Here is a 13,035-nt window from a genome sequence, read left to right on the forward strand (position 1 = left end):
CCAAACTTAGCTAGCTGGGTTATCTCTGCCTTTAGTTCTATCCTCTTAATATTAAAATACAGCATCTGAATCCCTACTAGAGCTCAGCCACACTGTAACACTCTACTGCTTCCTCCACACTGTCTCTGCACACACAAACCAGCGTTTCCCTGTGAGGGTGCTTGTGATGACCAGAACTCAAAGAGACTCAGATGCAGCCCAAAAAACAGAAAGTCAGCTGCACAATAATTCAAATTCAAACAGCAACACAACAACAACAACGAGAATAACAAACACTGGAGTGGTAATCTGCAGGGAGCACAAAGACAACCTGACAGACAGGTGGTGGATAGCTCGGACGAGTTACTAGAAAATAAAAGAGGAAAAGCAGTTAACCAGAGTCCATGCACATCATCACACAACCAGGCTAGTGTTCCCCCCTCTGTCCAGTATTTATGCTACGCTAAGTGTTAAACCTTGACACGCGGATGATGTCACTGGATCCTGGTCTATCATCTGAAAATGTATTACAGCAGTCAAATAATTTCAAAAGTGAAACAGAGCACACGATGAAATACACAAAATAAAAGCATCATAACAATACTTGTGTTGATGTGGATTCTTGAATCTGAACCCCACTGCTCATAGAGGGCCCGCCACTTGAACTTTTCCCCTTTACATGTAACTCGTGTTCCCACATTAATGCTTTGACATCAGCAATTACTTTAGAATTTAGTGTCTCATCCCATTTCGTATAACACAGAGAAAGAAAATACAAAACCCCAGTGATTTCAAATGATTTTTAAATAAATCTGATAGTACATGTGATATAATTGTAGATTGTTTCTGTCAAAACAAATTCATTGGAGTCAGGTTTATGGGTTAACCCTTTAACTCATTCTCAGGAAGCAAGGAGACAAAGCGACACTAGATGGTTAAAGTGTGTTTGTCAAAAATAAATAGTTTGTTTATTTTGACACATTTGGTGTCACCTGAGCCGACATTTCATGTCTCCTTCAGGTTCCATCTTGGTCTTGACAAATTTTACTACACTGCAAGAAATGTAAATATAACTCATTCATTTTAGTGGCTCATGAGGCAAAAATTAGATGTCCGTTTTCTCTCATGCAAATCAGCCTATTCCATTAAAAAGAAAGAAGAATTCAGTCTGTCGACAGCACCTCCAGGCTTTCTGATGAAAAATCAGTCTGTCAGACTCAGACAACAAATGTCTGGTCACTGTAGACATTTTTTACAGTGAAGAGCAGGAGGGCCTGGCTTCTGCTGAAGAAGTGAAAGTAAAAGTAAAAACTGTTGAGAAGCGCTGACACACACTCTCCCAGGGCCTTTGTTGGATTCAGGATCACCTCTAAACTTCGTCTCTTCTGTCTTCACATTGAAGATGCTTCACAGTTTGAAGCCCTGTGAGTTGCAGACTGGAGGTTTCTGCTTTGAAAACAGCCGCAGGTAAAGATTGTTCTGTTGTTGTTACTGAGGCTTGAGTGGTGCTCAGCAGGAAATACTATAACGTTTAGAAGGGGGCTTATACTACAGTGTGTCCTCCGCTGTCTTTCTCCCCGCTGACTTTATAAAGTTTGACCTCCTGTATTGACCTTCATGTCACTACAGCATTCTTGTGATGCTGCCATGGGGACGCACAGACAGCAACGCACTCAGGTTCATGCAGGGCTGCGGCCTGCTCATGAGTCCACATCCAAGTCCCAGACTACAGTGCTTTAAATGACATCGTTTGTCATTTTGATTTCATTTTCTAACATGAAGCTCTGAGAGTTGTTTCAAAGCCTTCTCACACTGCCTGTGGAGCACAAGTTTGGTGGGAAAACACAATTCATTGCCTTTTATTTATGTTGTTACTGGGCGAAAACTAGTCAAATTTAAATGTATTGAGTATTAGAGAAATACTACAATCAGCCAATAAAATATAGATCAAGTTAACTGTGAAATATATATTGACCCCAGCAATAGCTGGGTCCCTACAGGGCTTTATTATCTGTACAGCATACATTACACATCCTTAGAACCTTAATTTAGATAAGAAACTACTCACCCATGGAAAATATGGACAAACCTCAGGACGGTCAACAGAGAAAGGGGTTTGTCTATCAGGATGGACAGACGTGCAGGTGTCAAATGTCATCATGTCACATCAGTCTATACCATTATATAATGTACGATGTACTATAGCAGTAGTGGAAGCTGAGGAAAAAGCACACGTCTTAGGTTTGTGTTGTAGCTTGTTTTCATTCTGTGCTGCTTTTCCTCCACTTCACTTCAGAGGAGCACATATTCCTTTTAACTCGCTACATTTATCAGAGAAAATGTTTTTCCATACAAAATGTATGATACCTTCACAAAATATAATGCATCCATATTTACTGAAGGCACAGACACATCATGTGATTAAATTACATATAATTAATATAATTATACATTACATCCCCATAAATGTTTTTCAAGTGAAGCACTGCTGGTTTTACAAATATCAGTGATTTTAACATTTAACAGTAATAATTCTGGTTTATGTGTTGCATTATGTTGGTTCTTAAATGTAAAAGTTAATCACTCAATCACTCTAATCTGACTTGACTTTCTTTTATGCATATATAAACCCGCTTTCTATATATACATTCTATACATTCCTTTGTGGGTACTACACAGAATAGTTACAGGATGTTTGTGGCAGGATAATAGGAGGTGGGAGGTGAAATGACACTGATATGAGTGTCTCTCATGTTCTTTCATCATGTCCAGAAATACAGTGTTGGAGGCCAGTTTGTCAGAGGTCGGCTACAAAGCCCCCAGTGCCAGAAAGACAGGGACCACCATCGCTGGGATCGTTTACAAGGTGAGGATCTGACCCTCAGACACCAGGCACTTAAAGGGCCGCTGGTATCTCTGGAAATATGCCTGTGCTGTTTCCTGCAGCAGTGCTTTAAATCAGCATCTGTACATGAAGGGTAGCTACCCGGCTTCCAGCCAGGTGTGGTGAGTGCTTCCTGTCCTTGTCTGTTAGGATGGTGTGATTCTGGGAGCAGACACCAGGGCCACAGACGACATGGTGGTGGCTGACAAAAACTGCATGAAGATCCATTACATTGCTCCAAAGATCTAGTGAGTAAAACCACAGCAGTATTTTACAGTATGCCTTTTATTTGTTATAGATTGGCTCAAGGTGTTTGTATTATTGTATACTGTCATACTTTGCTTCGTTTTGCTGCCATTTTATTTACTGTACTCCTGCAACGTGTCAATTTAGCCCCACCTTAACTGGACTCTTTGCAGGGCAGGGTGAGGCAGCTGTAGCTCAGTGGTACAGCTGGTCATTACTTTGCTGTTATGGCGTTTTGATCCCCACCTCCTCCTGTGCTTATGTTTAGGTGTCCTTGACACTGAACCCCAAATTTCTCTCAATATACATGTATATTGAAGAAAAAAGTCCCTTTGGGCAAAAAGCATCTGCTGAATGTAATGTTATGTATTCACCTTTCTTTAAACACATGATAGAAACAAACAAATAAATGATTTCTATAAAACTTGTGTGTTTATTATAATCGAGTAACTGCGTTTTTATGTTTAAAGGCTGAAGAAAGTCTTTTCAAGGTTATATTTAGTTTTATTTATGGGCCCAATGAGTAACAATGAGCTCCTGTATGTTCGGTAGCTGCTGTGGCGCCGGCGTGGCTGCGGACGCTGAGATCACCACGCAGATCATGTCATCCAACGTGGAACTGCACACGCTCAACACGGGGCGACCCCCCCTCGTTGCCATGGTAACCCGGCAGCTGAAACAGATGCTGTTCAGGTGAGCTAACAGAGATATAGTGAGGATACAGAAGCCGACTCACTTGCGGCCGTATGTGAAGCACTTCTACTTTCGGTTTGATGTATCCTCAGTATCTCCTCTCTCTTTTGCTTTGTGGGGTTTCTGCGCTCATTAACATCCACACATGTCCAGGCAGACTTCTTCCTTATCCCTCCACTGATAGAGAGACCGCAGGATGTTGTAGCGATGTCTGTCTACTTTTGCAGGTATCAGGGTCACGTCGGTTCATCTCTGATCGTAGGAGGGGTCGATGTGACCGGAGCTCACCTGTACAGTGTTTACCCCCACGGCTCCTATGACAAACTGCCTTTCCTCACCATGGGTACGTGCTCATGTGTTTAATGTGCTGTGTACTTCTCTATGTGGAGCGCATGTCAGGAAGATGTCTGAAGGATGAGATTTTTGAGAAAAACCAGGGTTTAAGTTTGTTATTTTGTCCCTAAAAATCCAGCTGAATGATTAAAGTTTTGCTCAGGCTTTAAATCCAGACAAACATCGAACAAAACATAGGGTCAGCAAATTCTAATGAAAAATGTTTGATTGTGGTTTCAGGCTCTGGAGCTGCAGCCGCTGTCTCTGTTTTTGAGGACAGATTCAAGCCAAACATGGAGGTGAGATGGACTGTCAGGTTTCCTTTCATGGCAGGTGTAATAAAAACAAGTGTGATGTCTGTTCTAATGAGGAACAGAGAATGGAGTTCTTACTGGCAAGTTGTTCACTGCAAATTACATCATAATGGAGATGAATGGGGAAGTTTGTTATGTAAATATCAACCAATCAGAAGTACACATGTAAACAGGTTCATCGGTAACAGGTGATAGTATCATGATTTCTCTACATTCAGAATGGAATCAGGGTTGTAGAATAAACAACCACTAAATACAAGAACTCTATCTATAAAATTGCTCTATCAAATTGTATTATTTCTTTTTTATTCAGTGACATAGGAACCCATTTCCCACCGAAAGTGCTGTTCTGGGTTTTTTTTGCTATCAAACATAATCTGTGATAGGTGACTAGAGATAAGTTGCCAAGAGACATGACTTGTTAATCGATACACCTCAAAATGAGATCTATCTGCTGCTGCTGTCACAGTGTCAGCACAGTACAACTTAGATTGTGTCCACACTGAGTCGTCTGTTTATGTGGTACAACCCCAGCCCTGACCAGTGTTATCATTGTTCTCCAAAAGCTCAGGACGCAAGGCAACAATTAACCAAAAAACTGTAGCAGTAAATCATACACTGTGCAGTCAGTTATACTGTATGAAAGTTGTGATGTCTTCATCACAGTCATCGGCAGTATATATGTGGCTTGCTGATGTGCAGATTGAGGTAGAACGGGACAGTAGGAGTTAAAGGCTGTAGAAACTAGCGCACTCCCCAGCACGTATCCAGAAGAATCACTGGTCTGTTTTTGCCTCGCCCTACATTATGACACCAGAGGACGGATTGCACCTCTAGTTGTTATTCGCTACTCAAGCCCTGTCCTCTTGTTTCTCTGTGTCTTCTAATAATCTGACTGATGAACATCTCCTCCTCCTGCTCTCTCCGTTTCAGCTGGAGGAGGCGAAGCAGCTAGTAAAAGATGCCATCACTGCAGGGATTTTCTGTGACCTGGGTTCAGGCAGCAACGTGGACCTGTGTGTCATCACCAAAGCTGGAGTGGAGTACCTGCGAGGCTACGACAAGCCCACGACGAAGGGGAAGAGGTGAGCCACGGGTGCCTTTTATCAGACTGATCACATTTTTTCTTCCAGTCCTTCTCTCTTTAATATTCTCTTATATTAATTGATTGATTTAATCATTACAAATTTGAATGAAGTATAAGAGAATTTTAAGGCAATAAAATGTGAAAATGCCACCAAAACAACTGAATATGATTTAAAGACTTCTCTCAACCTTGAAAACAGGCATGAGTCTCAGATGAAATGCAAAATGTGAGAGGTGTTTGTGCATCAGCAAAACACTCAAAAACACACACAAAAGCACAACTGTGTGCACACGTATTGCATATTAATGTCAGATTTCTGTCTGTTCGCTGTTGAAACACTGTGGCCACAAACTTTTTCAACTATTTTGATTTTGCCTTTAAAGTCTCCTGCTGTTGTTGCTGTTTTTGCTCTCTGTCATATTGTTTGGGCCTTTGTTATTATTTCACTGATCAGCCCAGAGAAGAGTCTCAGCTGAAGAGCATGAGTAACTTTGAATTTTGCTGGGAAACATGTGTGGAAGTAGTGCAGGATAATGATCAGTGGGCCTTTATTTTTAAGTTTTGGCCATATTTAACTGATTCAATAAACAGTGAAAATGCCTCATGTAGGACTTTAATGTTACAATTCTGGCTAGGGTGCTTCTTGACCTTACAGTGTGCAGAGGAATACTTAATGAGTACATTTTAAGAAACAAAAAATCCAATCAATACACTTGAACGTGACTTTTTCTCCTCCTTGCCTGTCTTTTTTTTTTTTTAGAGAGGGACAGTACAGGTATAAGCCCGGCACCACGGCTGTCCTGACCAAAACGGTGACCCCGCTCTCTCTGGATGTGGTCAGTGAATCTGTTCAGGTCATGGACACTGAATAAAAGACAATAAATGCTCCTAGTGGATTAAAAGCTTTTCAATATGTACAAATACATCAGTTGAGTAAATGAAAGGAAAGACAGGTGTGGTCAAAGGAATCAGACAAGATTGTTCTCTAGTCTCTCTAAAGCACCAACTGTAAAGGAAGTAGTTATGTAATAAAAGCTTTTGTTTGTTAAGTGATCAGCGCCTGCAACTTTTTTGGTGATTGCACCTGAATGGAGGGGTCTAGTTTTACTGCAGCCAGGGTGTCTGCAGAGATCATGGCTTTGACTTTATTTTAAACTTCACTAAACCAAGCTTTGTAGCTCAGAAATCTAGTGCTTTATATTAGGATAAATACTGTATATTCATGTACACATTTTCATGTCAATTATTTGTACTCTTATAGTTGGTGAAAATAACATTCACAAAAACACTATTTCCACTATGCAAATGAATGTAGAGAACATTGTTAATTAAGTCACAGATGAAAGGAAGCACAATGCAGAGGAGGCAGCAGGAGTCCAGACGAGACTGTGCTGATATCACAGAGCAGCGTCTGCTCCATTATTACTATTATCATTATTATCATGCTGTGAGAGTCATCATTAGGCTATCACTGATCTGTACCTGCGTCACACAGATCAGAAACTTTAACTTCCTGATCATCTTCATCATCATCATCCTGTGATTGGTAGTCGGGGGACAAATCTGCAGTGAAATCTACATACGTTTCATTTCCATGAATAGCGATCACTATAAATCCCACTAAGATAAGCTGCCTTCCTCTGACTGAGGACGGGGCTGACGAATGAGGAGATTATTCTCTGCATCTTCACCAGGAGATATCAAACTCAGGTCAGTGTTTTGTGAACTATAACCTGTGATAGTGGTGGAAAATTCAGCTCATTGCCGTAAGACTCTTAAATAGGATGCTGTGCTATCAAAAGTCAACTCTCTTGTAAAGCCTATGTGCCTAAATTTCTTGAATTCAATTAAGCATGCATAACGAATTGCATTTTATTTTCACATGTTTGAAACAGGGATTGATGCTCTAGTAACCAGATGCGATGGGGAACAACCCAGCTTTAAGGGACATGATGCATCTCACTGCAGATTGTATTTTTCTTTATTTTTCTTAATAAAACATGCCTTCCCAAGAACAAAAATTCACAGCTTGTACTGCAGTACAGCATGTAGTCAAACAAGAGCAGCTGTTCAAATTTATAAGGAACTTCTTAAAAAATCAATTGTGGCAACTATTAGGATCTATGCACATCTATGTCACTACTTAATTTCCCAGGCGTGAGATTTTTTTTTTCCATTCACCTCTTTCGCTACAACCGAGTTACCTAGTTGGAAATCAAAAACTATAAAATTCTTTTAACTGTTTTTTGATATGGGAAATATATGGCTAGACATGTAATATACATTTTAGATAAATAATTTTTAACTATACTTACACACTTTCTGATCTGGTAAAAATCTGTCTGACTGTTTATTTAAACAGACATCCAATCATCTTCCGACTGTTTTTCATCCGGCTTAAACGAGGAGTGCTCGGTATATTCAAACCCTTAACCAAACTCTCTGATGTGCATCCTGTTGCTTAGAGGCCCACCCATTTAGCGAGTCACGATATTTAACACCAAGCGCTCCCAAAGCGTTTGTCCCGCCCACATGGTCCAAGCCGATTGGTTGAGCTGGTGAAGAGGCGTCGTTTGAATTTCAGTTAGACGCTGTTGTGTGTGGTAACTGCTCGGCAGAACTCAGCCGGTCCAGCGTTTCCCAAAACACTGAATTCAAGAATATTGTCGAGCTCCACAGGTACGTTTACAATTACTTTGTTGGGTCAGGAAATTTATGAAAAGAACGAATTAATATGACGCTGTAAACGTAAAATAGCACCTAAAGTCACCGTTAACGTGACTAGGGAGCTAACTTAAACTCCTGTAAGCTAACGTTAGCTGTTAAATCTAATGTAAGGAATTTACGAAATATATGGAGGTATAACATATTCTGATCGCTACTTGGTCTGAAAGGCAACGTTTGAGAGAGACCGTAGAACAGAGACAAAGCGTGCAGACCTGCTGCTTTTGCAGCTTCTGAACACTTCAGATAACAAGCTCGTCTATCAAGCTCCCAGCTTCCATGTTAAATTCCTGTTAACTTTTACAGAGGAGCAATAGAAAGCATCCTGGCTGGAAAAGTTGAAAATTGTTATTGAATGTGCACAGACCAGGATGAGAGGCTCAGAAGGTGATTAAAACCACACCGAACATCACTGGTATCCATCCATGGAGCATCAGTGATATCTGTGAGTCAGTCTGTCAAGTGATACAGAAGTATCTGCTGCTGTAACACCAGACTGCAGAGCAGCTTCTTTCCTCAGGCTGTAACACTCCTCAACTCGTCCTCTGCTCCACCATAAACCATAAATAAGAGTTTGTTTTTATGATATATTATTAAATAATTGTTGTTTTGTGAGTTGCATTTAAGGGACTACAGCTTCATGTTGCTGTACAACCCTGTGTTGTAGAATGATAAATAAATGAACCTTGTGCCTGGAAAAAGTATACATCTCTTATAATGAGATGGCTGAAGGTTTGTTTTTGACTGATAAAGTATCTAATGTCCTATCTTTTACAGTCAGACCTTGGCTGCAGTATTTCTCCTCTTGTGGTCCTGACCTGTGTTGGAGGCAATGCGTCATGATTCATCTGCCACCCGCCGGAAGGGGAAAACCCCTAAACGTCGTCCCCCGCTGCCGGACCCAGAGTCTTCTGCTTCGAAATCCCGGAGCCCAAGACGGAGTGGAGTGTCAAGTGAGCGGGACTTAAGTAGCGGAACGCACATTCATGGTCAAAAATTAGCACCAGTCTTTGCCAAACCCGACTCAAAATCTGTTGTGTTGAATAAAATAAACGAGGGCACTACTCAGTCCAGTACTTGGCACGATGGGACATTGGGTCACTGTCTCTGTCCAGAGAGCAGCACACTGCTCTGCCTCGGTTGCAAAATGTAGATAAATATGTTTATTTGGTGCCTTTTTATTGGGGATCAACCTAACTTTTATGGGCGCATTGTCAAAAAGACCTGATGCATAAATCTTCAAACTATGTAAAAATCCATGTGGCTGTGCTCGGTGCGACAATATCACAGCATCATGTTTGTTTACAGGATTTTCACCGGATTTTTTTTAAAGACAAGTGTGTGCATACACCTTCAGAGTGCCATGTGCTTAAGTGAAAAAAAGAAAAAATCACTTAAGCGCAAAAAACTAAATACAAGTAACATTTTTGGGGAAAAGCAGGACATTTAACAAAACTACTATCTAAAAACTTGCCCATACTCCAGCTAAAAATATAATATCCTACCCATACAGAAAATATTCCCTCTGGTGTTTGGTGATGTAGAATATCTGACCCGTTTGTCAAGTCGTGTCTTCATTCCTTTTTGAGGAAAGCCCACTTGTTCTGCCATCACAACAACCCCTCAAACACTATATCTGTTTTCCAGAGCCGCCTCCTGTGTCTCCCAAGAAAAGAAGGTTTCGTCCAGGAACCAGGGCCTTAATGGAGATCCGCAAGTACCAGAAGAGCACAGATCTGCTGCTCAGGAAGGGACCCTTCTCTCGCCTGGTGAGTCAAATGGCAGCAAACCATGAGGGTAATTAGACAGCTGTACCTGTTCATCATTTCCTCTCTCTTTACAAATGAGCTGTGATTTGATTGGACTAAACCCCCAGCAAACTTGTCTGTACTTGAGATACTGTTTGACAACAGGAACAACACAACTGCTTTATACAGGGATAGCCTGATTCTTTCCTTCTGTGAATCCCTCTATTTGTGTTTACATGGCATAATGTAGAAAATGATTGCTCAAGCAAATCCATCAATCCATCAATTCTTTCATCTTTAGGCATTAAGATTTAAAATGCACCGAAAGTCTGAGCATCATTTTCAGCTGCTGCATGTTTTCCTCTCACCTGCATGACCACGGCCTTGGTTGATTAAATATCTTGGTTCCGTCTCTTGGTTCAGGTTCGTGAGGTGTGCCAGAGTTTTTCCAGAGAGGCTCTCAGGTGGCAGGTCTACGCTCTTCTTGCCCTGCAGGAGGTAAGCGGTTGACCACAATCCTGTGGTCATGTGATGTCTGCGGTGGGGTTGAGCTCATTACTGTTATCACCCCAACTGTTTTTCATTTTCGATGTTTTTTTTTTGTTTTTTTAAATTAAATTCTATTACATTTTTTTGGTGGTGAAAGTCACAGGAGTGTGTGATATGAAATGTAATAAACACAGTAATTATGCTTTAGCGATCATCATTGACTGGTTCATGCTATGCTCAATGAGAAAAACAATTTTAGTTGCTCATCACTTCACTCATCACTTTTTTCAGTTTAAATGAGATCACTGGACATTTCTAACACAAGTGTTTAAACACCATACAGTCATTTTATAGAAAGCAATATATACACTGTGCAGTATGTCAAATTGGAGATTTAGTTTACTGCACTTAAAACCATGTGTGTCCTTGTCTGAAAATTGGGATTTGAGCTACAAGTTGACAAGTTACTAAAGCTGTGTTATTTTTCCCTTTCTCGTGTACTCGGGGGCAGTGGAACAAACTGTAAACAAAATTATATGGTGGACTTGTCAGCAAACCTGTTTACACACCCAGCACACAGAGAGAAACATTATCAGAGCATTATCATCTTTATCAGAGCTTTTTGGCCTGTTGCTGCTGGAAACACTGAGACTGAACCATACAGCAAACAGGCAGAGGAACTGCAGGACTAGATAATAATTCACAGTGAGACCGTCAGTATGAGCGAGCCATTTCACACTGCATCATTTGACCCATTGTAACTACTAAAAATATTCATTCCTGCAGCCTTAACATAAAATAGAATTATTGAATTCTCTGTTGAAATTTTTAGCTTCACTTGTTTGTGTATGACAAGAATATCATACTATATAGGATGCTAACAGACAAGACTTTCGTTGGATGATTTTTCATAAAAATAGATCCACTTTTATATGATCAGCATAATGAACACCGTGCCTGGTGATGTTTTTAACTCAGATTTTAAGCCAGGATCATGAGTTCGTGGTTGTACATTGGGAAGCCTATTTTCATTTACAGCCACCTCTGAAGACACTGTTTCATCCGAAAGTTAAATTCATTGAAAATCTGCAGTGAGTGTCAGTAGCAAGTTATTGTGGGTTTTGACAGAATCTCACTAAAGTTGGGAGAAAATGGACAATTATCTTGTTGTAGAAAACAACGCCATGGATTTGGTCTTTTAAATAACAATTGTTCATTGGAAATACAGTGTCCTGTTTCTCTGATCTAACTCCACCTGTTCCTCCTCCTCCTCTTCCTCCCAGGCTGCAGAGGCATTTCTTGTCATGTTATTCTCCGACGCCAACCTATGTGCCATCCACGCCAAGCGTGTCACCCTGTTCCCTCGCGACATCCAGCTGGCCAGGAGGATACGTGGGGTGGATAACCTGTAAAACCTAAATCCCAGGGGCGAGGGGGGGGCATTATAGTGTTCGTCTTTGTAGATCATCACAGGCTTTATGAAAACGTATCAAGTTCAAATGTAGGTCCTGTGAGTTTGCTTCAAATCACCTTTTAAGAGTTGGACTTGAAAATACCAGTACAGAAAAAAGCAAGGGAAGTCAAAAATAATCCTTGTCAAGCAGCTGCATGTTTAGACGTTGTTGAATCGTTTGCTCTGCCCAGTGGATCTGCTGTAGAGTGTGATCATTGTTACACTGATTTCAATATATTATTGTGTACATATTGTTCCCTATTCAAGTGAACTTATTTTGTAAATAAATGGTAAGGTTTTTGTTATATTATGTACCCGATGTCTTATTTTGGTTTGGATACAATCAAGATTTAATCTCATTTTATCTCTTTGTGATGTAAGCAGACATGTTTTTTCAGTTACATAGAGGAGTCATAGAGAAGAAGCCAGCTTGGCCCAAATGCAGCCAAGGGATTGAGGGAAATGTAATTTTTTCCATCCTTGGGTGTTTTTGTTGTTTTTTTTTATGTCCTTTTAAACATTCTCAGCTGTTGGGAGAAAAAGCTGCAAAACAGCAGAGACACAAAGCAGAGGAACAAGAGTGCTTTCCCACAGAAGGCTATTCTCTGTAACAAGAAAGGTGTTCATGGTCAGGAGTTAGAAGAACAGCATCTGAATGACATGTTTGTATTGCTGTTTGTTCAATAATAATTTTCTACATTTCATTCAATTCATGAATAATTCCATCTTTACATGTATGTATGTGTATATATGCACACACACATACAATGATCACATTTATATATACAGCCAGGTTCCCGCTACGTCCTGCTCCACCACACCTCCCCTTCAGATCATATTTTCCATAAAACATTATGACTTGTCAATTTGGGAAGAATAAACAGTCACGTAAAAGTCATTTGAAAAGCAGCAGGGAAGCCTAGTCACAGTTGCAGCCGTGCCTGAAGCACAAGGAACAGAAATCTGAGTGCAACTCTGAATCGATGACAAAAAAAAATTCTGTTTAAAGTTACAGTTAGGTGTGAGGTCTCCTGTTGGTTTAATCTCGGGGTTAAGGCAGAGAATAGGTTAATTAACAACTTCTC

The 13,035-nt window shown here is 40.5% G+C and overlaps 2 protein-coding genes across 2 annotated transcripts; both read left to right on the top strand.

Annotated features, from left to right (window-relative positions):
- Positions 1-1,283: 1,283 nt before the first annotated feature.
- On the top strand, positions 1,284-6,589 carry psmb10 (proteasome 20S subunit beta 10). Its single transcript, XM_041960897.1, has 8 exons — positions 1,284-1,446; positions 2,752-2,845; positions 3,014-3,111; positions 3,662-3,802; positions 4,030-4,145; positions 4,376-4,434; positions 5,383-5,534; positions 6,297-6,589. The coding sequence occupies exons 1-8, from the start codon at positions 1,382-1,384 to the stop codon at positions 6,406-6,408; spliced, it is 837 nt and encodes a 278-aa protein (XP_041816831.1). The 5' UTR covers positions 1,284-1,381; the 3' UTR covers positions 6,409-6,589.
- Positions 6,590-6,730: 141 nt separating this feature from the next.
- LOC121623575 (histone H3.3) lies at positions 6,731-12,255 on the top strand. Its single transcript, XM_041960898.1, has 5 exons — positions 6,731-8,215; positions 9,038-9,213; positions 9,908-10,029; positions 10,432-10,506; positions 11,781-12,255. Exons 2-5 carry the CDS (start codon positions 9,093-9,095, stop codon positions 11,907-11,909), a joined length of 447 nt encoding a protein of 148 aa, XP_041816832.1. The 5' UTR covers positions 6,731-8,215; positions 9,038-9,092; the 3' UTR covers positions 11,910-12,255.
- The last annotated feature ends 780 nt before the right edge of the window (positions 12,256-13,035 follow it).

Source organism: Chelmon rostratus, chromosome 19 (genome assembly GCF_017976325.1).
Source record: "Chelmon rostratus isolate fCheRos1 chromosome 19, fCheRos1.pri, whole genome shotgun sequence".
Taxonomy (NCBI): Eukaryota; Metazoa; Chordata; class Actinopteri; order Chaetodontiformes; family Chaetodontidae; genus Chelmon; species Chelmon rostratus.

Bases quoted from the DNA above. Each gene is read 5' to 3' on its own strand.
- psmb10 (XM_041960897.1), top strand. From the start codon at position 1,382: ATGCTTCACAGTTTGAAGCCCTGTGAGTTGCAGACTGGAGGTTTCTGC. The intron at 2,846-3,013 runs GTGAGGATCTGA...CTTGTCTGTTAG, and splicing joins TCGCTGGGATCGTTTACAAG to GATGGTGTGATTCTGGGAGC. The intron at 4,435-5,382 runs GTGAGATGGACT...TCTCCGTTTCAG, and splicing joins GATTCAAGCCAAACATGGAG to CTGGAGGAGGCGAAGCAGCT.
- LOC121623575 (XM_041960898.1), top strand. From the start codon at position 9,093: ATGCGTCATGATTCATCTGCCACCCGCCGGAAGGGGAAAACCCCTAAA. The intron at 9,214-9,907 runs GTGAGCGGGACT...TCTGTTTTCCAG, and splicing joins AAGACGGAGTGGAGTGTCAA to AGCCGCCTCCTGTGTCTCCC. The intron at 10,507-11,780 runs GTAAGCGGTTGA...TCTTCCTCCCAG, and splicing joins CTCTTCTTGCCCTGCAGGAG to GCTGCAGAGGCATTTCTTGT.